Below are 27,231 nucleotides of genomic sequence, written 5' to 3'. Positions count from 1 at the left end.
TTGATTTGTTTTATATTTATTTTATTCACTTTCATTCTTCGCGCTGGCCCGAGCTGAAGTTCGTAAACACCGCCAGCCCGCTAGCGCGCTAGCTGCTAACAACTTCCAACTTCGTCCCGGGCGGCTCGACGAGGGGGAAGCCCGCAGGAGAGGTGGGTAAGCGGCGTAGAACGACTGGATACGGGCGAACCGGTTACTGTCGCCGGGTCCGTTCGGCTGGCTGGGTGGGTGGGTGCGTGGACGGAATGATGGATGGATGGATGGTGAACCACCTGTTGCGGTTGGAGCGGGTCGTAATAGTTCCGCAGTGCGAAAACGCTGCTTTTAATGCCGCGGATTATTGGTTATTTTAGAGAATCCGCGCTTTTAAACCGTCTCCGGTCTGCGTTTTTTTTTCCATCTGGAAGAATGCGCGACAGCTGGAGAAGTATGCAGGGGTGGGTATTCAGGTCCGGGCTTGAGCAGGCGTGTCCGGGAGCGCCCGGGCTGCGATCAGCAGATGCCTGATCAGGAGCTGGCTCCCCAGATCCCGGAGGAACCGGCCGCCTGGGGCTCCCCTGAATCGAGCTGCCCCTCCGTGGAGGAGGAAGTGTCCTCCATCGTCCTGCCTGCTGCTTTTCTGCTTCTGGTGTCGGCCCTTGGCTTCTCGGAGCCGTGGTGTGATGGAGAAGGTTGGGAGCCAGGTCGTTGTTGCCTGCAGTTTCACGTTGGAATGTGTAGATACAAGGACGGGAACATCTTCCCGATTCCTCTGCATTTCACGGCCTTCCCTGGAATTCCAGCCCTGTGCAAGACTTCACTTGTGCCGGCGGCTCGGAGTTTATAGAACCTGCTGCGGCCCACCGTTCTTCAGCAGGGTTCTTTTGTGTGCCCCAGAAGCCTGATCAGGTGGAGGGTTCAGAAACTGGATTGTTAATAATAATAATAATCATACAGTATGTGTTGTGAGTGGAATATTTTTTTTTGTAATAAATCTGTGACTATGTTTGCGCGTGAAGTTCCTGAGGCTGTTCTGGCGGGTTCCAGACACCGTTCTGCCACCGGTGAATGTGGGTTGGACTCACAATGGTGCACAATGGCCGACTGTTACTATCAGGTCAGCGCTTGCGGTTGGCACCATTTTTGCTAACTGGCAGTGTAATTGTCCCGTGTCATATTCATTTACCACCAGTTCTAACGATTTTTGTTCATTTTTTGTACAGGGCGATTCTCTATGTGACGCATGGGACATTTTGATAACACAAGTTACTTTATCCTCATAACTAATGGTCAGAACTGCTGTATTGTTCAAAACAATAGCAGTGCAACGTGACTAACCAGAATAATCCAGGTTTTTAGTATATATATATATTTTTATTGCAAACAAGTTACCAGTAGGTGCAGTAGATTCTCAGACAACAAACAAGCCCCCGCGTTCATGATATGCACGCACTTAAGGCTGTGCAGTTGGGGAATTAGTAGAAAGGGGTGTGTGTGACTGTACAAACTCGTACAATCCTGTGAATCACTAAACTAATATTTTGTTGTGTGACCAACTGCTTCACATCTGTGTGGCATCGAGTCAACCAACTTATGTCACCTTTGAGCTGTTATTCCACTCCACGATTCTTTAACAGCATTCCACAATTCATTTACGTTTCTTGGTTTTGCTTCAGAGACAGCATTTTGGATCACCCCTCAAGTTCTCGATTGGATTAAGGTCCGGGAATTGGGCTGGCCACACCATAACATTCATTTTGTTGGTTTGGAACCAAGACTTTGCACGTTTACTAGTGTGTTTGCGGTCATTGTCTTGTTGAAACACCCATTTCAAGGGCATGTCCTCTTCAGCATAAGGCAACGTGACCTCTTCAAGTATTTTGACATATGCAAACAGATCCATGATCCCTGGTATGCGATAAATAGACCCAACGCCATAGTAGGAGAAACATGCCCATATCATGATGCTTGATATGGGCACCCCGCTTCACTGTCTTCACTGTGTACTGTGGCTTGAATTCAGAGTTTGGGGGTCGTCTCGCAAACTGCCTGTGGCCAGTGGCCCCAAAAACAACAGTTTTATTTTCAACAGTCCACAAAATGTCCCTCCATTTCTCTTTAGGCCAGTTGATGTGTTCTTTGGCAAATCGTAACCTCTTCTGCACATGCCGTTTTTTTAACAGAGGGACTTTGCGGGGGATTGAAAATTAGCTTCACACAGACGTCCTCTAACTGTCACGGTACTTACAGGTAACTCCGGACTGTCTTTGAACATCCTGGAGCTGATCAGTGGCTCGGCCTTTGCTATTCTGGTTATTCTTCGATCCATTTTGATTGTTTTCTTCCTCGTCTCGGTTTTTTCCTCTCCATTTTAAGGCATTGGAGATCATTTTAGCTGAACCGCCTATAATTATTTACACCTCTTTATAGGTTTTCCCATCTCCAAACAACTTTTTAAATCAAAGTACGCCGTTCTTCAGAATAATGTCTTGAACGACCCATTTTCCTCAGGCTTTCAAATGCAGGTTCAACAAGTGCTGGCTTCATCCTTAAAGAGGGACCAGCTGATTCACACCTGGTTTTTCCACAAAATTGATGACTTCACCGATTGAATGCCACACTGCTATTTTTTTTTAACACACCCCTTTCAACTATTTACCCAATTGCACAGCCTTAAGTGCGTGCATGTCATGAACACTGGGTCTTGTTTGTTGTCTGAGAATCTATTGCACCTACTGGTAACTTGTTTGCCATGTAGCAATAAAAAATAAACCAAAAATCTGGCTTTTTCTGGTTAGTCACCTTGTACTGCTTTTATTTTGAACAATACTGTATGACCAAGTGTGACGTGTATGTAGTACTTGTTGTGCCTCACTGCTGGGTAGTTCCATATAAACTTAGACAAACAGGTTGAAAATATTCCATGTGATGCCTGGGACACAGAAAACTAGTCTCACTTGTCAAAACCAACTTCCACAGTAAAATTCTGTAAACTGTACGAGCATTCAGACAAAACTATTACAATATTTCAATGTATAAAAGAGTCAAAACTGTACAACACTTCAATAAAATAATGTTCATGCAAAACCAACATATGCTACTAAAATGACCAAGATGGTGTGATGCACAGGACAACAATGTCACTTGTCTAAAAGCTACACAAGTGCTGTTAAGTTTAACGTATATGTTGAGGTTGTATACCGCTTCCATGTAGTTTTTTGAGTTTCTTGACACACACACCACCACATAACACCTTCGGCTCCTACAATATGATGGAGAGTACTAAGTGTTTCACTGTATGAATATTTTAATTGAGCCTGATGCACAATTCAACTTTTTATATATATATATATATATATATATATATATATATATATACACACACACACACACACACACACACACACATATATACATATACATATACATTTTTGGAATCGAGTATTCTGTTGATTTTTTTATCACTTAATTGAGTCATCTTTCATGCAATATGATAGTCCTCTTAAAATGAGCAAGCAATTGGCTGTTATTCCTCAAAAATTCTAACTCAATACTTTTATTAGATCAAAGCTTAAAACCTTTGGGTTACTGGCTCCAGAACTAAGCCCATTTAATCAATCTTTCTGTGAAACATTCATGATGTACATGGGGAAAAAAAACTGAAAAATAGGTTAGCCTATTTGTTTTATTTTAATAAAAAAAAAAAAAAGGAAAAAGGGGTGCACCCCCTGCTATAGCCCATCTGAGAATAAAGAGAAAAAAAGTATAAAGGTACAAAATAGTAAAAAGAAAATATAAATAAACAATTCAAGTATGTTCTAAGAAGCGCTAATGTTAGTTAGCAATCAATCAAATATGATATCTTGTAGAGGCTCCGAGTCCGCTAGTGGTTCACGTGAGAATTTGCCCGGTTCAGGTACTATTATGGTAAGCCATGTCTTTTTTTACAGTGTATACGCTGCACTACGTTGTCCCACACTTCAGACATTTTATGCCTTTTACGCACACCGGTATCAGTCAGTTAAAACAGTCCGTGTAAAACAGTGATACCGGAGCTGCGTAGCTCCGCGGGCGTGATATGATAATAGATGGACCTTGGTGACGAATTAAACGAAGCCCCAAGGCAAATAATTTTCCTCAAATATTGTTTGTAATCGAATCATCCGAGTTATTCGAATAATCGTTTCAGCCCTAGTAATATGTACATTTTTGCTGAATTTGGATACAAGGAATCATGCACATTGAAAAAACGTGTATTGTCAGTGTCATGTGACTGAACAGGCCAGACTAAAATGCGAGTAGGTGTGCATGGTGTAAGAAGAGAATCCCCATATCCTAATTTTGCCGATTACCTCGATAGCGACTTGTGCGAACAAGCCCATGTTTAACATAAAACCAGTTGCTGTAGCCCATTGCAACTCTGTACGAATTTTGAAAAGAGACGTCTGGTTGTAAGTCCCAAAGAAATATTGCGACATAGATTTTATTTATTTATTTATTTAAAACCTATGAATACGATATAATTTTCTGAAGGACATTCCCGAGCGTGCCTGAAGGACCACAGCTGTGGAATTTTCTACTAGTGATATAAACATCTGTAGATTTCCTCGTTATTAGAAATGAACTGTGCACTCTCGAGTCCTACCAGTCCGGCGCTGGTCACTTTTTAAAAAACATTTTTTAAATGTTATACAGCACCCACATGTGTTTTCACCTTCGTGAGACATGTAAATATCCAACCGACCGGTTGGCCTTGCAAAAACCCGCCGATCCGGATCTGTTCTCTAGTGAGGGCTGAGCTGCTTTTTTCTGTCAAGTTGTGTGTGTGTGTTTTAAATTTTTTTTTTTTTATTTAGCGTGCCTGTGTGTTGAGTGGAGGGACGTCTATGCCAGTCTTTCCCCTGTCAGGGCGCGCACTTTAACCTCCGCCAAGCGCGCAGACAGTCGCGCGAATACCAACGCGCCCGGCCGCGTCCACGCCTCGCCAGCAGAACGGAGTCGCCGCTTCACCGCGGCCGCCGCCGCAGATACCTGATCGGACGCGCCGGCTCCCACTCCTGAATTATTTGTTTGTTTGTGTGACTGCTGGTATACTGTGGCCGGCTGACGAGTCACATGACCGATTCTGTTCTTATGCGTAGGAAGTCCGTTACGCCAGACCCGCGTGGGATTTACCGGCATTTGGCGGGCGCCCTTGTCCAGAGCGACTTACAACGTGCCTTCGTGCTACCATGAGCGAAGTAATAAGAAGGTTCCAAGTTAGTCTGAGTATTCTCTAAAGAGGAAGGTCTTCAGCTGAAGACACTCAACACTGTGCTGTTCTGCCCTCGAGGGGAAGTTCGTTCCAGCACCAAATACAGAGTAGAGGCTAGATGATTCATATCTAGATATCTATTAATATATATTCATATAAAATGTGCTACTTGTATCCTGTTTTGATGCCGTGTCACTTGATCGATGGTTAGAAATCCCTTCACCAACTACCTTTGGTGAGTTTGAATCCCGGCTCGGACCTGATGTGTTTGTATCGTCTCCTAGTGTGGATTCGGGCTTCCTTATGCGTGTTATGCGTGTGTGTGGTTGTTCGTATAGGTTCTTTACGTTTTGAGCCATTTCACGTTTTCCCATATCGATGCTCTGTCGATACCAGTCGTAACGTCAGGTGCGCTGGTGCTGGTTGGATGTGGAGCTTTTAACCGCAGCTTAGGCCGGCCTTACCGGGGTTGCGCGAGGCGGCGGCGGTGGTGATTAATGGCGCACCGGCTGCCCCGGTTCTGGAGCGATCGTCCCGTGGCGCTGTGCCCGCTGAGCTGCCAAACCGGTTGATCGCAGCTTTTGTGAGAAGCCGGCTGGAATTCGGCTGCTTTTGTTTCCACGGAGCAGAATTAGCGCCAAATAAAGAATTATGTGCTCAGTATTTTCTACCTCAAGTTATATGCTCTGCTATTGATTTTTTTAATTTGACGAGCTACCTTTTCAAAAAGCCCGATCCCTACAGTGACGACCTTTAATAAATCTGGTGTAGATCACGTTCGTGTAAAGCTGTCCTTTTACACCTCACCGTGTAGTCTGTTTTCTGTCCACGATGTCACCGCCGTTGATACTCAGGCGTCACTCGATATGAAGATGGTATGGTAGTAGCCTAGTGGGCTACACATTCGCCTATGAAGCAGAAGACCCAGGTTCAAATCCCACTTACTACCATTGTGTCCCTGAGCAAGACACTTAACCCTGAGTGTCTCCAGGGGGGGACTGTCCCTGAAACTACTGATTGTAAGTCGCTCTGGATAAGGGCGTCTGATACATGCTGTAAGTGTAAGAAAGAGTATGTGGCGAGTGCCGTTCCACGCCCACCGGTGGTGGAAAAATGTTATTTAAAAGCGTCGTTTTAAGTAGCCTTGAACCAGAAGACCCAGGTTCAAACTCCACTTACTACAATCGTGTAGCAAGACTCTTAACCCTGAGTGTCTCCAGGGGGACTGTCCCTGTAACTACTGACTGTACGATGCTCTGGATAACGATGTCTGCTAAATGTCACCAATGTAATGTGCTTTATTTGGTCTCTTCTCCTGACAGACGTTCCTGGACCAGGGCTGGTTGAAGACGTTGGCAGGCCTTCATGAAGCAGTGAATTGAGTAAGTCCTCTTGCCTCATCAACTAAACAGTAGCTCCAAGGCCCCGCCAAAGTCCCGTTAATCCAGAGTTAAGGGCCCTGGTCCAGGTTCTCCACCGTGCTTCTCATTTGCCAATCGAATAACCTGACGACATGCACATTAAGGAATGTAATGTTGGAAATTGAAAACGTTTCAGGTTATTTACTGAAGTTAGCATGCTGACCGGCTAGCAGCGACTCGCCCAGTCTCGTAATGCCACTGTCCACCTGAAAGGCACAAGTGAGTTTCTGTATGATTAGTTCTGCCTTGACGAGACGTGACGATGCCCTGAGATCATCATGTTCTAGCCTCCGGGCAGTCATGTTGAAGGTCCCGCCCCCTGGTTATTAACCAATCTCTGATTTGGTGTCAGTCAATGATTGATTTAGCAGAACCTCTGATGAACACACAGTAGACACTCATCAAACTTGGTTCCTGATTGAGACAATCACTGGCTTGTAGTCTGCAGTGGGGACACCGTGGCAACCGTTTCGCTGGCCAATGATACGTCAAGCCTGATTCTGCAGATTAAGGTGTTCGGCTGTGATCCCAGTGTGAGTGCAGTGGAGAGGTTGCGCGCACACACACACACACACACACACACACACACACACACACACTGATTTTCTCTTGGATCAAAGTCCGCTTTGTAGCACTTGGCTGAGTTCACAAAGCTGTTCTTAGTGGCGATTAACCCTCGTTGGACCAGTAAATGACACCATGAACTTCAGAGTTGCTGACTTGGGGCGTGGCTGTGTGTGTTGTCCCTCCTGCGCTGAACAAACACACACTCGTATCTGCTGCACCTCGCCCTGCGTCACCCTCTCAACCCGAAACTGCTGGTTCTGGTTGGTGGGAGGGGCCGTGTTACGCTCTGATTGGCTGCCCTTTGCGCAACTCCGATTGAATTGAGTAACCCGAGTCGGACCTGGAGTCGGATCACAGCTCGGCCCGAAACGCTCCTGTTAACACCAAGATCCCTCCCACCTCTTCCCTACTTCTGGGGAAAAAAACCACCTCTGATTGGCCAGAAGGTCTCCTCGTTTATTCTCTCGGCCTGTGATTGGCCCAGTGGCCTGTTTGCTTCAGGTGGACCTTCACTTCTTCCAGGGTTCCTGTGGATGTGTGTGTGTTTACATGTGTGACAGGAAGTGTAGATGCCTGGGTGCCTTTTCTGTAGTCTTTGGGCCATATTTAATTACTTTAATGAACAATCCTGAGTAAACCCATGTTTTCCCCTCTCTTCAGAAACTACAGGACGCTGTGCCGTGGACACAGGGATGGAAAATCAAGGTAGGGACGTCCCTCTCCACACCTGCTGTCCAGGCTTCAGATGATTTCTTCTTCTTCTTTTATGGTTTAATGATTAAAGCCCCGAGCTTTGATGTTTCCGCCGGTCGGCTGTGAGGATTTCGGTTTGGCATTTAAGCTTGCGGAGCCTGCAGGGTCATTTTTGGGGTTTGAGGTTTGATCCAGTTAAATCCAGACCAGGTCTGCGTGCAGTTCTCATTGTTAAAAGGAGTCATTCCAGGATTATGATATTGCCAGGGTTTCATAGACTTTGTTAGATTTTGTTCGAATTTGAACGTGAACGTTCCATTTGAGTGTCATCCTACTCTCCTTCGGAGGAAGCAGAGATCCGGAATGTCGGGATTTTTTTTTTGTATATGGAAGAACCGGAGTTGTTACTTTACAATGCTCTGCAGTGGCTCGTGTTGAAACACGGCCGTAAAAACCACAGAATTCCTTCCCCCGGATTCCTGGGATGTGCGGAATTATTATTATTTTTTCCTGTAGACACAACAGTGTTGTCGGGCCAAACGTTTTCCATGTATTGTGCCTTGCGTAGTGAGCAGAATTCCACAGGATGCGAGACGCCGTCGGGACAATGAGTGTCCCGGAATCTAAGTGTCAGACATAAATAAAAACAACATGCCTTCAGTGAGATCTTCTGATGACCGTGTGGCACGTGACGCGTCCCCCCCATATTCCCATTCATATACCAACATTCTAAATTCCCACTTTTTTATTCAAATAAGCGCCTCGATTATAATATTACAGGTGTTATTTGGTGAGAGGATTCATTTTGGAGACACGCACCGAAAGTCTAGAATGAAGTGGAAAGCGGGATGAATTCCGGGTTAACTGCAGCATCTCGTCATATCTGCGGTCAGTAGATCCCTGTTAAAGGAATGACGTTCCAGTGACGGGAGGTCCCAGGCGGGGCTCTGTCAGGAAGTCAAGCCGAAGGTAATCTGATGAGATCTCTTCATCCCAACCTGGCCTCGAATGAAAATAGCCCCATCTGCAGTGTCCCAGCGCAGTCGTACGTTAAACCGCTCCACGGTCACTTTTATGGCAAATTGCATAGGATCAATGCCAAATCAGGCACATGTCACTAATACACCAGTACAGAGGACAACAGTCTGATGGCCCGCGGTAGCAGCCTGAACACTGTCTGGTTGGGGTTGGACGTGTTTATGTAACATGGAATGTCACTCATTCTGAAATTAGTCACTTTTCTGGTGTCCCAGATATTCCACAGAATGACCGCATTCAGGCGGTTCCGGCCCCCGTTTGACCAGTAGAGGTCGCTGCAGCTCACGTAGCGTAGAAGCCATGTTGCCAGGTTGGGCCTGATCAGCCCTACACTGTTAAAATTGTTACAGAAGTATTATCATTTGGACCTGTTTGGAGTTGGAGCCTTTTTTACATTTTACTGCAGGACAGACCAGCAATTACTCTGGAATAATATAGTTTATAAGTGAAAGTGAAGTGACCCTTGGTGAGCAGTGGACACCATGACAGGCGCCCGGGGAGCAGTGTGTGGGGACGATACCTTGCTCTGTGACACCTTGGCGGTTCGGGATATAACCATTTGGTTTGGAATCTGCTACCTTACCCGCTGGGGCTAAAATAATCTGTTAAATCTGTGTGTGTTTTCGGTGTCCTTGGATAAAGGTTGTTGAACAGATCAGCGTTCAGTCATCCTCTCTGTAAGCTGTTGGTTGCAGCTACGAAAGCTCGCTTTGATATTTAAGTTGTTTTTTTTTTTTTTTTGGTTTTTTTTTCCTCTTCTCTTTTCTTTGACATTTTACATTCTTCTGGAATTCACTTTGATCCGAGGAAACGCTGATAACCTTCTGAAAGAGAAGAAGAAAGTTGCTTTTTCAAGGAAACCATTCCTCAAAGACACTGAGGCCTTTGTTCTTCTTGGAGAATGTCCTGCCAGAGGTTTTTTTTTTTGTGTGTGTATTTTTGTACAAAAAACATATGCAAACGACACATTTTTGGTTCTAGGAAGTTTTTGGTGTGCCGGTTTTTCCAGCCTTGTTCAGCAGCGGCGCGATTATTCCAGGTCCGTAACTCCGGAAGTAAACGTCTCCGGTTCCCTGTTGCGATTCCATCACGGTCTGCTGGGCGGGTTCGGCGGAATCACGCTTCTCTTGTGTTTAGATTGGACCGCGTGCAAGTGTTATTCGGTTCGGCCCTGGTTTTCATCAACACCAGTTACCGGCCGGTGATAACTGTTCTCTCCACAAGCTTATCGCGGCTCTGGGTTGGATCTCCTGACAGTTTAGACAAGCCTCCCCCGGCTGGTGTGTGTGTGTGTGTGTGTGTGTGTGTGTTCTGTGGGCAGTACACTCACCCTAACTGGTACGGGAGATAAACACACACTTTCCTCACCCTCCCGGTATAGAGGACGCCCACGGCAGGTCATGTGAGGCTGTTCATGTGGAGGAACTATTCCGCTGCTTTTAACGAACCAGTAGGGTCCTTAAGGGGAGCGGGGAGTGACGTGCTCTTTCGTATCGAGTCTCTAAATCTGCTCTTAAAGGGCCGGTGTGGTGAGAAATGACCACCTGTGGATCACACACTCTCATTTTTATACATTATCATCAACATATGGCCCGTCAATGGAAGGTTACGGCACTGGTAACCCCGACCCTACATCAGTCCTGTCATTATTTTTAATCCGGTACACGCCGGGTGTGGATATTTATTCCCCCCGATATTCTCAGTCATCATCAGTTTTGTTTTATGCAGTTCCTGTTAAACGTGTGCGCCCTGTGGGTGTAACCAGACACCGCTGTGATGTCACTTCCGGCTCCCGTGTGCCCAGGCTCCACCTGAGCTCATCTTTCAGCCGGGTGTCCGGTTACCCAGCGTCCCTCGCTGCTCCGCAGGGGCGTGGCGCCCCGACAGACCCTGGGCTGTGGGTCAGGCAGGTCGGCCGGTCAGAGTCCCAGTCGAGCTGCTCCGCCGGTCAGCTGCACACCATCAACCTGAGCTCAGGCCCCGCCCCCAGCGGCAGCTGCCACTGGGCAGGGGTGAACTTTGGCCCGGAGAAATCTCAAATCTGCCCCGCTGCGCGATCTGAGAGCCCTGGCCCGGCTCCACTGCGTACCTTATTTATGAAGTCAGAGCTGAGGAGGAGTGGCCGAGCGGAAGGGAGGGCGGGAACCAAAACACTCGACTCTGGAAGGAAGGGAGGGACAGATCCAGACGCCGAGGGAGACGTGAGGAGCGGCTCGGGCTGCGTCTCCGCGGGGGAGGAAGCTGTCGTCGGCGCAGGAGCATGGGCCAGGGGTCCAGCTCCGAACCCCGGCCTCAGCAGCACCCACCGGCCCCCGGCCACGGTGAGTCGGCGCTCCGAGCGACAGGGCGCGTGTCTCTGCGCGGAAATGACCGAGGTGGGCGGGGCCTTCAGGACAGGTGCTGGATCCCCGACTGCCGATGGAATGCAGTGATTGTGAAAGCGGCTGCGGCTTCTTGTTCTTTATTCCTCCTCTGCTGCGTTTGTCCTCTGTTCTTACACGGGGCAGAGGCAAAGTCAGCGGGAATATGGTGTGTGTGTGTGTGTGTGTGTGTGTGTGTGTGTGTGTGTGTGTGTGTGTGTGTGTGTGTGTGTGTGTGTGTGTGTGTGTGCGCGCGCTCGCGTATGTTTGCTTCACCACATGTGACAGTCAGCTGACCCTGTCCAGCATATCTGCTATGCAGGAATCCAGCTAGTAGTAGTACATTTACATTTAGGGACAGTCCCCCCCCTGGAGCAACTTAGGGTTAAGTGTCTTGCTCAGGGACACAATGGTAGTAAGTGGGATTCGAACCTGGGTCTTCTGGTTAATAGTAGTAGTAATTAGTTAGTAGTAGTAGGAATCAGTGTTATGTGGATATGTTTTCCACTTTTAAATGTCTCATAAAATATCCCTACATATGGCTGTCTCGGTATTTCGAGTTATATCCCCCTGCATGTACTGAATTAATGATCTAAGATACGATTTGAGTATCATCAGATACATCGATCCGACGCATTAAAATTTTCACTCTCTTTTTAGCTGTAATTCTGATTTAATGGAGAATGGAATAGTAGCTTTTATTGATCAAATTCGAATCGTTTGCGATCAAGTGGCTTCCTATTTTCACATTGAATTATTATAAATATGTTAGGATGGTGTTTTTGTTCTGCATACAGATGCTGAGTTTAATGCAAATGTGCAGACGTTTCGGTGTTGGGAGATCCTTTTCTGTGGGAATGTTGCTGAGCGAGACGCAGATTGTACCTGCTGCTGAAATCGAGTTTTCCAGAAAGCATGAGCAAACGGCGCGGCAGCTGTAACGCTGTATATCTACATCGGTAAAGATGTACAACACAGTCCAGTGTGGAAGTAAACATAAAACCAGTAAATTCTGATTTTAACCGTGTAAAGTTCCATCCGTGTGTGTGTGTGTGTGTGTGTGTGTGTGTTGAGTTCGGTTGGAGGTCATGGTATTCATCTGGACTTTTTGCCTGTTTGTTGCTGCTGCTGAAGTAAAATTTTACTTGACATTTCTGTTTTAAACTGCATCAGGCATTAAGTACTTGACCTTGGTAGGATTATTTCAAATCTATTTTTTAAATACCCCCCTTTAAAATGATGGTTAATTCGCATTTTCCACCAGAGTACTCGATCTTAATGAGAATGTATTGAAGTCATTTGTAATTTAGCAAATTTAATCTGTCCCTCATCTGCAGGCTGGTTTATGTTGACTTTTAGTAGGAGTGTGTGTGTGTGTGTGTGTGTGTGTGTGTGTGTGTGTGTGTGTGTGCTTTGGCATTGACTGGACCTGGGGTGTGCAGCACACGCACATTCCTTTGGCATTCCTGTTGTAATGCGTGCGGCTCCTGACTCACTGCTCTGCCCCGCGGTGACCAGTTATTACGAAAGCCTGCCACTGGTGAGGGTGACATGAAGGATTTTACACCCCTGTACATGACCCACACACACACTTGAAAAACAATGGCTCCATTGACGAGAGGTGTGTGTGTGTGTGTGTGTGTGTGTGTGTGTGTGTGTGTGTGTGTGTGTGTGTGTGTGTGTGTGTGTGTGTGTGTGTGTGTGTGTGTGTGTGTGTGTGTGCGTGTGCGCGCGCGCGCAGGTTGTAGTCGAGGAACCCCAGAGGACAACGAGACACTCTCTCTCTGTACGCTCTTCCGTATTCCGATATCAGCCACTTGTTTCGTCCACCTGAATTGTAATATGAGGTAGTGCTGCCGTGGCAACCACCCACTATCATCACCCGGACTTCGCTTGGACGTGGGCCTGTGTGCACGCGTGTGTGTGAGTGTATAAATAACAGCAGTAGATTACAGCTGAATGGTTCCAGTTTTCACACCTTCAGTCTCTCTCTCACACACACACACACACGCACACCCCGTTAGGTCGTCCAACACACACACACCCTGTTATCAGAACAACGGACCACAGCGAGCAGTGAACTTGTGTGTGAGGGTAATCACGCGCTTCTAAAGAACCTGACTTCCTCTGGAACGGCAGACTGTGTCTAATAAAGTGGCCAGTCGTTGTGAGTTTCTGGCGAGCAGCTCGTATCGGCGGGCTGCAAGGTAGCTGGCAGTGGATATCCGCGGGCGAATGGAAGCGTGTGTGTACTGTGTGTAAAACTTTGCCATATCGGTTTATAGTCCCTCCCCCCTTTCCATGGACGCTGTCATGCCAAAAACTGTAACCTACACATAAATGATCCTAATCTGACAATTTGGTAGAACAAAAAAATTATTAGTAATTAGTGCTGCACGATTAATCTAATCGCAATCGTAATCGCGATGTCAGTCTGTGCGATTACATGAACGCAAAAAGCTGTGATTTAAATGTGACGTGTTTGGTCACATGACTTTCGATTTGGTTCAATGGAGACCTCAGATTCGTGATTCGCATACACATATGGGTACACGTACGTCAACGTCGCCGCCATATTGCGATAGGCTCTACTGTGCCGTGGAGCATATACATGTCTATGGAGAGAAGTGCATAAAAATGCCTCACTCTTGTGCTGCTTGGGGCTGTACAAACCGCTGTACGCTCCAAACCAGATCCCGGGGGATTACATTTCATAGGTAAGGCTGGACAATTGTTTTGAATATATTTGGCCATTATAAAATCCCGTTTTATAAGTCTTAACCCTAGCTAAGCTAGGCTAAGCTAGAGAAGCTATGCATTCCTGTGTTCAAGTCAGCCTCCAATCAATGTTTTGCTTAAACGTAAGAACTATAATACAGGAATTTATAATGGCCAAATATAATCAAAACAGTTGTTTAGCCTTACCAGGGTTTGTCGTTCGACAGTAATGCTTTTTAAAGTAAAGACTTTTTTGTGATTATTTAATTTTGTAGAATATTGTATTTTGAAAGCACTGGGCATTTCAAGTTGTTATAAGTAGTTTGTATGTTTCACTTTGAAATTAAACATTTCACTATTAGTAATATGTATGCGACTTTTCATTGATATACAAGCAAGTGCCCTTTATCATATCGCAATATTGATCTCAATAATTGCAATATGTCTTTTTCCCCAAATCGTGCAGCCCTATTTTGCTGATATGTTTTCTTTCTTTCCTTTTTTCCTTCTTTCCTTCCATTACACTCCGGCTGCAATAAGTCACCGGTTTTAATTAATTTATTTAATTGTCATTGAGTGTTAAACTGTGCGGATAATGAAAATTAATCCATCAGACCAGCTACAGCCTTACAGATACGATTAATCAGTGAGACGCTTCAGAAAAGTCAATATACCCGTTTCTGCGGCAGTATCGCAGTAACCGCGGCGTGCACGGTCGGGGTATGATTCATGCTTTCCGTTTTTTTTTTTTTTTTTTTTTTTTTTTTTTTTTTTTTTTTGAGGCCACGCCTCAGTGTTGAAGGACAGTTCTGCATCAGGGCTGGCTGGATTATTCCGAAATGATCTGGCAGGAAAATCCAGAATAAGCGTGTTGTATGGGCGTAACCTTTTTACGTTTTTCTGCCGCTGCATCAGCACTCAAGTTCACCTAGTGAAGGTGATCATATTGTGGTTAATCCATGACACTGATATACCGACTCGCCGGGTTCTGGTGCTCAGCCGGTGCTTAGCTGGGAACCAACCTAGAACCGGTCATGCGGACTAAACAGAGATCCTGCCATTACGGCATCGGCACCAATAATGTATTCTTTTGGAAAAACGCGGCACGGGAACCAGGGCAGTGGAAAAGGGGTATCAGAAATGTCTGCTACTTCGTATGAAGTGCTAACTAAAAACGTTATTTTTTAATTTTATTTATTTACATGTATTTTACGAATTAGACCACTACGTACCATTAATGTGGATTAGGCGGCCGGCACCATTAATAAAGTGGATGGAAATTCTGTTCCAGACGATGATGTTGACCACCAGCACGGCTCGAACGCCAGCGAGGATGGGAGCTCCGCCGACGGGACCCCGTCCACCAAGAGCAAGACCAAGTTCTCCAGCTTCGGCAAGATCTTCAAGCCGTGGAAGTGGAGGAAGAAGAAGAGCAGCGAGAAGTTCAAGGAGACATCTGAAGGTGCCTGATCGGAGCTGTGATCACCCTGTCGATGCCTGTTGATTTCCGTCTGTAATTTTGGTGTTGTCGTCTGCGCTGTCGCTCTCTCTCTCTTTCTCTGCCTCTTGTCCCGCTGCAGTGCTGGAGAGGAAGATCTCCATGAGGAGACCCAGGCAGGAGCTGATTGACAGGGGCGTTCTTAAGGAGATCCCAGAGAACGATAGGGGTAATCATCATACCGGATTTAAATAATCCTGCCATGTGAGAAGATGATGTCCTTCAGAATGTCTCTGCTGAAGCTTTCTACGTGTCCATTATGCTTGCAGATGCTTCATCATTTGTGTCTCTTCTCTCTGGTTTTTATTGCATCGCAGTGGTTCTGTTTACTTGGTGACTCTTCGCATGTCACTGATCATGTGATCTTTACAAAACGTTTAATGAACGTTTAATAAAGTTCATGGTAGGGAGTGTGGCATAATGGGACTGGCGCTTGTAATAAATAAGCTTTTTAATTCTGCATCGTGGATGAACTTAATAACTGGAATGACCTTTATTGACATGTATAATGTTACATTGTGCATTGTGTGTGTGTGTGTGTGTGTGTGTGTGTGTGTGTGTGTGTGTTTCAGAAGGCAGTGACGTGAACTACTCCAAATCCCTCCCAGTGAAAAATGGACACCCGGTAGGCGGGGACAGGGAGTTGGACTCGCGCCGGTCACAAGGTGACGATCGCCGGAGCACGCTGGCCCCGGAACCTGACCGCCGGAGCAGGTCGCCATCAGATGCCGCTGACCGCTCTACTCTGGTCAGGAACCGCGTCCCGCTGGACGTGGACGCCAGGACACGCCTCCCCTCCGACATGGACCGCAGCTCCTCCACTCTAACCCAGGGCCAGGCGCGGAACGATCGGCGAGAGTGGAGGGATGATCGGGACCCGAGAGATGACAGGGCACGTCGGGACGACCGAGACGAGAGGGAGAGACGCGATCGCAAGGAGGACAACAGAGACCGACGAGACAAACGGGACGAGCGAGAGCGGCGATATGATCGCGTGGAGAGAGAGGAAAGGGATAAGAGGGAGCGAGAGGAGCGAGAGAGGGACAGAAGGGACCGAAAGGATTACAGGGACCGCAGAGACGACCGCGAACGAAGAGACAACCGCGACAGGAGGGATGAGAGGGAGAGACGCGATGGGAGGGACGAGCGAGAGAGGAGGGAGGAGAGAGAACGGAGGGATGAAAAGGAGAACAGGGATGGACGACCCATGAGGCCGTTCTCTGAGATGGACTTGACCAACTTGTCCAAGGGCCGCCAGGAGGAGTGGTCTAAATCCCGCCCAGTTTCAACACTGCCCCGATACACACCTGCCGCAGAGGATTGTAGAGGAAGGACGAGTGAGTACACACACACACACACACACACACACACAAACTCACTCTATCAAACCGTTACCTGTATCATGTCTGTATGTGTTTTCTGCTTTAATGTACATGTGTGTGTTGTGTGTAATTCTGTCTGTGTTTGTGTGTGTGTCCAGACTCTGTGGGTGTGCGCTTTCCTGAGTCTGAAGGTGGGCGGGACTCAGAAAAAGAGGCCCCGCCCCCCAAACAGGCTATCCTCCCTCCCAAGTGGCTGATGTCCTCGGCTCCGTCTGACGGCAGAACCTCCTCTGCCTCGTCCTCCTCCTCCACCACCTCCACCTCCTCTCTTCCGCCTATCGCTAAGCCCCCGCCGCGGACCACGTCCCTAATTGGTGACAATCCGACGCGCTCGGTGCCTGTTCCGCACGCTGCTCCGCCCACAGAGCAGGAAGCCCCTCCCACTGCGCCCATCCCTGCTCCTGCCCCTGTGCCTCTTCCAGCTCCCGCTGCTTCTGCCCTGCCTAAGCAGCCCCCCGCGCCCCCACCCAAACCTGGCAACCGCAGCAGCAACCCCGCCCTGCTAGGTGAGTCCCGTTCGCCGCCGCGTCCCTTCTGTCCAGGTTCCTCACCAGTAAACCTTCATTGCACTACAAGGATATTTCAAAAAGTACCGGCCACATTTTGAGTTTATAAAAGCGTAAGAGTAGTTGACATGCAGCTTTTATTGTGTACGCTACTATAAATACACCAGATTGGAGTAAGGGTTTCCATAAAAAACCCTGAAATTGACCTTTACAAACCAGGTACCAGCTGACGTCGGCCTGTAAGGTGCATTTAAGAAGGGATTTCTCCTTGGGGGTTATTAGCCCTTTCAGAAGCGGAGAGTTTCCATAAATGCCCTGGTGTCTGAGGCGGGCGACCCTATCAGAAACTGGAAGCCACGCGGCTGTTGTGTGTTTGTATATCTGAACTCTCGTCAGGATTCTGGATGCGATAGTCCGTGGCGTCGGCTGAGCTGAACGCAGACCTTCTGAATCGGCTTGCAGACCGAACGCGACATGCACTGCGCTCGCCGAGAGGTTCGCGCTTCTTTTAAAAAACAGTGAGCTCAGGGCCGCAGGGCTCCGCACATAAAATAGCCGTGACTTTCTAAATATCCCGGTAAGACGATAATGTCGTTTTGTACATCTATGGACACTCAGAGACTGACAAGATCAGCTTTTCCTCCATTCCTGCTTTGGTTCTATTGCACAGCGGTCAATATACATTCTCATTTACAGCATTTATCAGACGCCCTTATCCAGAGCGACTTACAATCAGTAGTTACAGGGACAGTCCCCCCCTGGAGCAACTCAGGGTTAAGTGTCTTGCTCAGGGACACAATGGTAGTAAGCGGGATTTGAACCCGGGTCTTCTGGTTCATAGGCGAGTGTGTTACCCACTAGGCTACTACCACCCTTCAAATTTCAACTGTGACTGCGGTGCAGTAGGAGGAGACTGGTAAAATACTCTGATCAGGCCGCAACACATACCAACGGTGATATCATATCATCATACCGATGATATGATATAATTGATTATGTTCAGTACTGTATCAATGCAGAATAGTCCACATCTGCATCGCAATAAGATTAATGAAGAGAGAGAGAGGCATGTTTCTGACTGTATTGATGTTGCCTTCTGAAGTGAGCTTGGTTTCCAGGTTGAAGTGTTGAAGAGATGGGAATATTAGGACCCGAGAAGGTAATACTGATAATGGATGATTACTGAACTCAGTTCGCTTCAGGCCCGTCCACATGGAAATGGTGTTTGGGGGACCCCAATTTTTTTTTTTTCTAAAACGGGTTCCAGAATGAATTTCTCTCTTCTCTTTTGTTTATTTGTGCAAAGCGGCTGTTCTGTGAAGACGCTGCGGTGTTTGTCCAACCTCCATCCTGCCTTGTAACCCGTCGTTAAACAATGACGTCCTTGTTTTGAGGTGCTTACCAGTAACCCCCTCATGCTTTGCCCCGTACTCCGCATTTCCGATTTCCTTTTAGATTTCAAAGCAGCAATACAGCGGCTCCTACAGGCGTGGAGGGGGACACTAAAACAGTGTTCAGGACGTTATTTAACGCCGTCTCCGCGTGGACGACAACATTTCAGATGATGCTAGATTTTTTGCAACTGATGGTGGTGCGGCTTGTAATTAATGGCAAGTTTAGCAGTAAAGGTACAGAATGGTGACTGGAGACGGCACCAATATGTGCCTCGCGGTGCCATGCCGCGCCTCTGGAGGGCCGGGCGTGCTCAGACCTGTCCCAGCATGCACCAGCTGCTTGCACATTAGATACCAGGCAAACAGCAGGTGTGTTAGTCATCTCATCTTTGCATGCGTTTTGTTTATTAGCAGGGCTGAGGTGTGTCCATCAGATCACCCGGTTCGTGTCACTGTGGGTGGTGATCGGGGGGAGGGGTCAGTCACTCTGTAGTCCCGCCCCCACTTGGACAGGATAAGACTCTTCAGTGTTTGACCCATGAAAATGTATTATTGATAATTTACTTGCTTAACACGTTAAAAGGATGCAGAAAGTGATGAAATGAGCCACATGTTTGATGATATTTGATGGGATTTTTGTTTGTTTGTGTGTAACATGTCAGTCATGATGATAAAACCTGACTGCACAGACACCACCTCAGTGACCCGTACCCACACCCAAACAGTGGCCTATGCCCAGAGGGATGGGTCATTCTCCTTCCTCCAGCTGGTATGCGGAGGTGGCGACAGTTAAAGCGCCGTTTATAACCCAGTCCGGTCTATTTCTAGACCAGGGACCACACAGTAAAACACCACGGGTGAGTGGTGATGTCTTCATTACCACCCCGCAACGGCGCCTCTGCTGGAGCAGCTGGAGACGGCAAGCTGAAGGCGGAGTTTACCTCTCCCTGCCCGCCTACCTCTGCCGCCGGGCCACGCCTGCCTCCACAGGTACCCTAGTGGGCACCCACGACAGGAATACTACCCACAGAATGGACTAATGCCCTCTAATGGAGATGCTGTGCATGGTTGTGTGCAGACCTGCATGTTCCAGATTAATACTTGATCTGCCTTAACACGCATTATTAAAGAAATACAGTAATATCTTGTAAAACTCATCTACATATCACTGAAGTAAATGAAACCTACCACCCCCCTTATTCTTTAAAGGAAATTATTAAATTACGTATATATTTATTAAAAAAACAAAACAGTTGGTATCTACTTCTATTGAACCAAATGAGGGGTTTCTATGATTAACATTTTAAAGCACGCATGTAAGCCAAATGCTTTTTACCTTTTTTTTTTTTTTTTTCCTTAAATCTGGTACATCAGTTGGAGGAAAAAGTTCTACTCAGCTACTCTGAGGATATTGTTTTGTCCTGTTGCATGGTCAGCTGGCATGCAGAAAGTGCATTTTTACTCCCTCGTGTGGCTGCTTATGTCCTGAATCTGTCTGCATTTTTAGAGCTGCATTTTAGGGGCTGCACGATTGTGACCTGCGTAAATTCCACTTTCCTGTCCTGTAGTGTGTAGTGGCATAACTTTTATTTTCTTCAATCCACAGCGGAGCTGTCGCAGGCGGCCGGTGGGGTCAACCTTGTGCCAGTTAAACCATCTCCTCCCATGCCACCCAAGAGGCTGACGCCCATTGGCAAGCGCAATTCAGAAGAGCCCGTCCCGCCCAATCAGACAGAGGCCTCAGCTGCAGGCCCTGCCCCTAATCCCACCCCTGCACCCACAACCATTCCGATCACTGGCCCTACCCCTGCTCCAGCACCTGCCATCGTTGAGGATCCTAAATCGGGGCCTGGTGTCCCTCAATCAGACAGCATGTCCCCTCCACCCGCACACATACCACCTTCTCCACCGCGTCCACACCCACGGTCCAACCCCACACTAGTGCCTATTATAAATGAACCTCAGAGCCCCACCACGGAGCCACCCAGTCAGCCGCCACTGCACGTCCTGATCCAGCGGGCCCTGATCAGCCCCGGGCTGGTCAAGCCCAGTCCCGATGCATCCAGGCGCGCCCACTCGCTCTTGTTTGAACTCCCGCCAGAGGTCACGGACGAGAGGGCAGGAGGAGACCGCCACTCGCTGCCCGTCTACATCGAACCCCTCAGACTGTGAGTAGACACGACTGCTGTTGACTTTCACATTACCAGTCTTACCAAGTATTTAACCAGTATAACATTACCAGTCTTCAGTGTTTTTTTTTTTTCCTATACTACCATTACCAGTCTAACCAAGTATTTTACCAGTCTAACATTACTAATACCAGTCTTACCAAGTATTTTACCAGTCTAACATTACCAGTCTAACCAAATATGTAACCAGTATAAAATTATCATTACCAGTCTAACCAAGTATTTTACCAGTATAACATTACCATTACCAGTCTAACCAAATATTTTACCAGTCTAACATTACCAGTCTAACCAAATATGTAACCAGTATACAGGGAGTGCAGAATTATTAGGCAAGTTGTATTTTTGAGGAATAATTGTATTATTGAACAACCATGTTCTCAATGAACCCAAAAAACTCGTTAATATCAAAGCTATCAATATCTGTGTGTGCAGGTGACTATTACTGTGCATAATTATTAGGCAACTTAACAAAAAACAAATATATACCATTTCAATTATTTATTTTTACCAGTGAAACCAATATAGCATCTCCACATTCACAAATATACATTTCTGACATTCAAAAACAAAACAAAAACAAATCAGCAACCAATATAGCCACCTTTCTTTGCAAGGACACTCAAAAGCCTGCCATCCATGGATTCTGTCAGTGTTTTGATCTGTTCACCATCAATATTGCGTGCAGCAGCAACCACAGCCTCCCAGACACTGTTCAGAGAGGTGTACTGTTTTCCCTCCTTGTAAATCTCACATTTGATGATGGACCACAGGTTCTCAATGGGGTTCAGATCAGGTGAACAAGGAGGCCATGTCATTAGTTTTTCTTCTTTTATACCCTTTCTTGCCAGCCACGCTGTGGAGTACTTGGACGCGTGTGATGGAGCATTGTCCTGCATGAAAATCATGTTTTTCTTGAAGGATACAGACTTCTTCCTGTACCACTGCTTGAAGAAGGTGTCTTCCAGAAACATCCTCAACCCGAAAAGGCCCCACAAGCTCATCTTTGATGATACCAGCCCAAACCAGTACTCCACCTCCACCTTGCTGGCGTCTGAGTCAGACTGGAGCTCTCTGCCCTTTACCAATCCAGCCACGGACCCATCCATCTGGCCCATCAAGACTCACTCTCATTTCATCAGTCTTGAGATATTTCTTGGCCCAGTCTTGACGTTTCAGCTTGTGTGTCTTGTTCAGTGGTGGTCGTCTTTCAGCCTTTCTTACCTTGGCCATGTCTCTGAGTATTGCACACCTTGTTCTTTTGGGCACTCCAGTGATGTTGCAGCTCTGAAATATGGCCAAACTGGTGGCAAATGGCATCTTGGCAGCTGCACGCTTGACTTTTCTCAGTTCATGGGCAGTTATTTTGCGCCTTGGTTTTTCCACACGCTTCTTGCGACCCTGTTGACTATTTTGAATGAAACGCTTGATTGTTCGATGATCACGCTTCAGAAGCTTTGCAATTTTAAGAGTGCTGGATCCCTCTGCAAGATATCTCGCTATTTTTGACTTTTCTGAGCCTGTCAAGTCTTTCTTTTGACCCATTTTGCCAAAGGAAAGGAAGTTGCCTAATAATTATTCACACCTTATATAGGGTGTTGATGTCATTAGACCACACCCCTTCTCATTACAGAGATGCACATCACCTAATATGCTTAATTGGTAGTAGGCTTTCGAGCCTATACAGCTTGGAGTAAGACAACATGCATGAAGAGGATGATGTGGACAAAATACTCATTTGCCTAATAATTCTGCACTCCCTGTAAAATTATCATTACCAGTCTAACCAAGTATTTTACCAGTCTAACATTACTAATACCAGTCTTACCAAGTATTTTACCAGTCTAACATTACTAATACCAGTCTTACCAAGTATTTTACCAGTCTAACATTACTAATACCAGTCTTACCAAGTATTTTACCAGTATAACATTACCATTACCGGTCTAACCAAGTATTTTACCAGTCTAACATTACCAGTCTAACCAAGTATTTTACCAGTCTAACACTATTATTTCCAATCTAGAAGTCTGTTTAGAAGTCTAACTTTACCAATGTCAGTATTTTTGCTGTCTGTATAAATACTAATGAAAGTAGGAACCGTCTCTACTGCCACTGCATGGTTGAAGAGGGAATTGTGTTTTAATTATATGTATTGGTTTCATTTGCTCTGCAAATATAAAAAAATATATATTACTTAAGTAAAAAGAAAATGTTAAAATAATAATTACTATTTTAACAACAATTCTCCCACTGGAGCTGGACTCGTATTTACAGGTATTTACAGTACACAAGCAAGTTGTTTAGGAAAATATTTGTTTATTTATTGAGTGGCAATTTGCCAACTTAACAGGTGAGCAAAAAATTACCATATTTTGATCTAACTTTGTTTGATCTGTTTTTTTTTTATCTTTGTGTTTTTATATTATCATTTTAAATACATCTTATGGTTATATGTAAATTTAAGAAATATTCATTTTACCCAAAATGGCCAGATTGTTTTCACCACTTCATGTAATTAATAGATTTGATTTATGCAGTGATTACTGCTTAAAAACAGTCAACCAGGTTTGCAGCAGCTTGAGAAATGAAAATGTCCCTCATCTCCTCCACCCGTCTCAGGCCAGAGGACGATGATTTCGACATGGAGGAGGAGCTACAGAAGCTCCGCCCCAAACCGCCGCCACCACCCCCGCCGCAGCCGGAACTCCAGCCTCGCAGTAGACGCGGCCTGGTGGGGGACATCTGCGTCACAGTCATTCCTGAAGCTGGAGCGCCAGAAGAGGACGACGATGAGGATTCTGACGGGCCCATACTCTACAAAGAAGACGAGGAAGAGGAGGAGGATGAAGAGATCCCCACAAGTATGTTATTTATGGTGTATGGTGTGTCCTCGTGACTTCCTTCCTTCTCATGATGATGAAGGCTTGATGGTGTGTGTGTGTGTGTGTGTGTGTGTAAGGTGGTCTGGCGAGTCGTGTAAAGAGGAAGGACACTTTGGCGCTGAAGCTGGAGCGGCAGGAAGGTGGCGGTGATGGCGGCAGTGGCAGCTGGAGCAACAGGGAACAGTGGGAGGCATTGAGGGAACAGATCGGCTCCACCCTCACACGGTAAAACACACATATACACGTTCACACGCGCCCTCACACTCTGTGTATATGTGTGTATGTGTGTGTGTGTGTGTGTTCTGATGCTGTGTGTGTTTTCAGGAGGTTGAGTCAGAGGCCCACAGTTCAGGAACTCGAGCAGAGAAACATCCTGCCAGGTGAGTCTCTCTGGCCCTGAGGCGGGTAGTTCTGGGAGGGGTTCCGCTACGTTCCTGACTCGTAAACCCCGCCCTCACGCTGTCTTCTGTACTGCAGCCAAGAACGAGGACGTCCGGCGTGCTGAGAGGAGCGAGATCAAGCGCAGGCTCACTCGGAAGGTACTACACATAGTTTAAGATAAATAATTACATTTTGCAACAGTGTGTTGCTGAATGTAATACCCCCTGATAGGGAACAAAAGAACTGTGTGTGTTCTGCAGCTGTCCCAGAGACCCACAGTAGCAGAGCTGCAGGCCAGGAAGATCCTGCGCTTCCACGAGTACGTGGAGTGTACCGAGGCGCAGGACTACGACCGGCGAGCAGATAAACCCTGGACCAAACTCACCCCCGCTGACAAGGTGATGCGTACTCACACTCACTCACTCACACTCACTCACACTCACTCACTCACTCACTCTCACTCACTCTCACACTCACTCTCACACACACACTCTCACACACTCTCACACACACTCACACACTCTCACACACACACACTCTCTCACACTCTCACACTCTCACACTCACTCTCACACACACACTCTCACACACTCTCACACACACTCACACACTCTCACACACACACACTCTCTCACACTCTCACACTCTCACACTCACACTCTCACTCACACACTCACACACTCTCACTCACACACTCACACACACACTGTCACACACACACTGTCACACACACACTGTCACACACACACTGTCACACACACACTGTCACACACACACTCTCAAACCAAACAACCTGGCCAGTTCAGAGAAACACACAGTTGTTGGACGTTCATATAAAACAGACCAGAAGTGGGCAGTGGAGAGAAATGTCTGAAAATAAACCTCTATTCCTCTGTTCTTCTCTCTGCATGCGTGTGTGTGTCATTTCCCCAGGCTGCCATAAGGAAGGAGCTGAACGAGTACAAGAGCTCTGAGATGGAGGTTCACGAGGAGAGCAGGATCTACACCAGGCAGGAGATCCCTTCTATTAATGCGTCTATAATGACGTCGTTTAGCTTGGTGCTCTGTGTGACTCTCCTCTCCCACCCTGCAGGTTTCATCGTCCATAGCGCCCCCTGCAGGAGAGTAGACCCCCTTCACACTGGCCATTTCACTGGCGAACAGACCGCTGACTGAGGATTATGGCTTTGAAGTGACCTTTTTCTTTTTTTAAATGCAGTGGAACGCACTTTTCTACTCGTGAACAGATAAATGTGAGAAGTGGCACTCCTGCGAGCGAGCGTGTGTTTGAATGCATATTCTGTATTTCTGCCTTATTCAGGGGGTCTGGGGGTTTCCAACTGCAGTGCTGCACAGTCTCAGTCAGACCCTCAATGAGGGTAAAATGACTTCTCACATTCTCCTGACCCTGCAGACCCAGGTCTCAGAACGTTCTCCACTTCCTGTACCTTTTCTACCACTCTCTCCTTTCCACCCCCATTATTCGCTGCTCTCCAGGTCTCATTGTGGTTTTTATGGTACAGAGTATTGGCAGCAGGGACCGATCCAGTGTACATGTTCTGTAGATTTCATTCGATTGTCATTGGTTTCCTGTATATCTGGTTTTCCCAATGAGATATTTTTAAATGTAAATAAAGTGTTACAGCGAACTATTTTCTATACACAGATATGGTAACACTTCATGCTCTTTTACTCCTGTATAGTTCTTTTACACAGAGAAGTAACATGATTGCAGAATTAAAACATGGTTCATGTGGACTTCATCTTGTGTGTGTGTGTGTGTGTGTGTGGCAGATTAAACCACCAACGTTTTGACGTTGGAACCCAGATTAAACCACCTTTTTAAGTCCCAGAGTGGTGAGAATGGAGCCGTTTACCTGCTTCTGATCCTCCACTAAAGGAAAATCTGTTTTTTCACCAGAATGAGGACGAGGCTCAGGGTTTCATCATTCCAGGTCCTGGTGGACATGATACTGAAATGGTTCATTTCAGCCAGTCGGGTTTGTTATTAGATCAATAAGAATCTGAAGGTGGACCGGGGAGGTAGTAGCCTGGCATATAAACCAAAGTCCAAACCCCACTTACTACCATTGTCTCCCTCAGCAAGACATTTAACTCTTGAGTGTCTCCAGAGGAACTGTTCCCACAAGCATGTAATGGGAACAGCACAGAAATATTGCACTTGTGTGTCTGTAACTTCTGTTATTTTGCTCTCTGTCTCTAATGTGAGAAGCTCAGTACAACGTTGCCAGGTTGGCCCGGGAATTCAATAAACCTCAGAAATGCAATCCACTATGTCTGAGAACTTAAGCAATTTAGTAATCCAAAAATGACCCACACCAACAGAGTGAAGTGTATCGGAGGATAATTTTTTAATGGAAGGTTGCATGTGCACATGTGTATGTGTCGTGACAATATTATCCTGATGAGGGCAGCATTGCTCCATATAATAGCAGGAGTCTAAAAAACACGTCTGTCCGATGGCTACTGAATAAAACTACAGATTAATTCCAGAGCGACATGCGAAAGAGCTTTAACATGTCCATCCTAGAAACCATTCAATGACATTCCACCACCTAGTCTCCAAGACAGAGACGTGTCTAGATGAATGCTAGATTAATTTCCCTGAGAGATGGTGGTAACCAGTCGAGCAGTGCTGGTAGGAGGCAGAACCTGGGTATTGATCAATCTTCTTCTACCAGCCCAAGAAAGTCTCTCTGTCTGCGTCTACAGCCATCATTCATGCTTTCATCACTACCCTGTCTGTCTGGTCTGTGCAGCGTTCTCACTCGTACCAAACCAGGCCATGTTCCTCCTCCCTCTCTCCTATCTGCATCTCTGGACTTCTGAAATTCCACCTGTTCTCATTGATGATTATGTGATGAGACCTTGGCTTCCTAGAAATTAATAGGGCTATGGAGCATCTTCTCAAGCTTTGGCAAGATCCAGCTCCTCTGGGTTTCTTC

The 27,231-nt window shown here is 46.6% G+C and overlaps 1 protein-coding gene across 5 annotated transcripts; it reads left to right on the top strand.

Annotated features, from left to right (window-relative positions):
- On the top strand, positions 1-26,028 carry phactr4a (phosphatase and actin regulator 4a). 5 transcript variants are annotated; one of them, XM_028964826.1, is made up of 16 exons: positions 1-152; positions 6,556-6,615; positions 7,882-7,926; positions 15,322-15,492; positions 15,611-15,697; positions 16,101-16,865; positions 17,009-17,416; positions 19,639-19,800; positions 20,417-20,978; positions 23,622-23,863; positions 23,962-24,109; positions 24,209-24,264; positions 24,362-24,423; positions 24,526-24,663; positions 25,199-25,275; positions 25,359-26,028. In XM_028964826.1, exons 3-16 carry the CDS (start codon positions 7,914-7,916, stop codon positions 25,372-25,374), a joined length of 2,907 nt encoding a protein of 968 aa, XP_028820659.1. In that variant the 5' UTR covers positions 1-152; positions 6,556-6,615; positions 7,882-7,913; the 3' UTR covers positions 25,375-26,028. The 5 variants fall into 5 exon arrangements, with proteins under 5 accessions (XP_028820659.1, XP_028820658.1, XP_028820656.1 ...); XM_028964825.1 differs by lacking the exons at positions 1-152; positions 6,556-6,615; positions 7,882-7,926 and adding an exon at positions 11,142-11,273 and having other exon boundaries at positions 16,104-16,865; XM_028964823.1 differs by lacking the exons at positions 1-152; positions 6,556-6,615; positions 7,882-7,926 and adding an exon at positions 11,142-11,273.
- Positions 26,029-27,231: the final 1,203 nt, after the last annotated feature.

Source organism: Denticeps clupeoides, chromosome 20 (assembly GCF_900700375.1).
Source record: "Denticeps clupeoides chromosome 20, fDenClu1.1, whole genome shotgun sequence".
NCBI lineage: Eukaryota > Metazoa > Chordata > Actinopteri > Clupeiformes > Denticipitidae > Denticeps > Denticeps clupeoides.
Note: the sequence above shows the minus strand (reverse complement) of the source record. Positions and strands in the feature narration are given on the sequence as shown.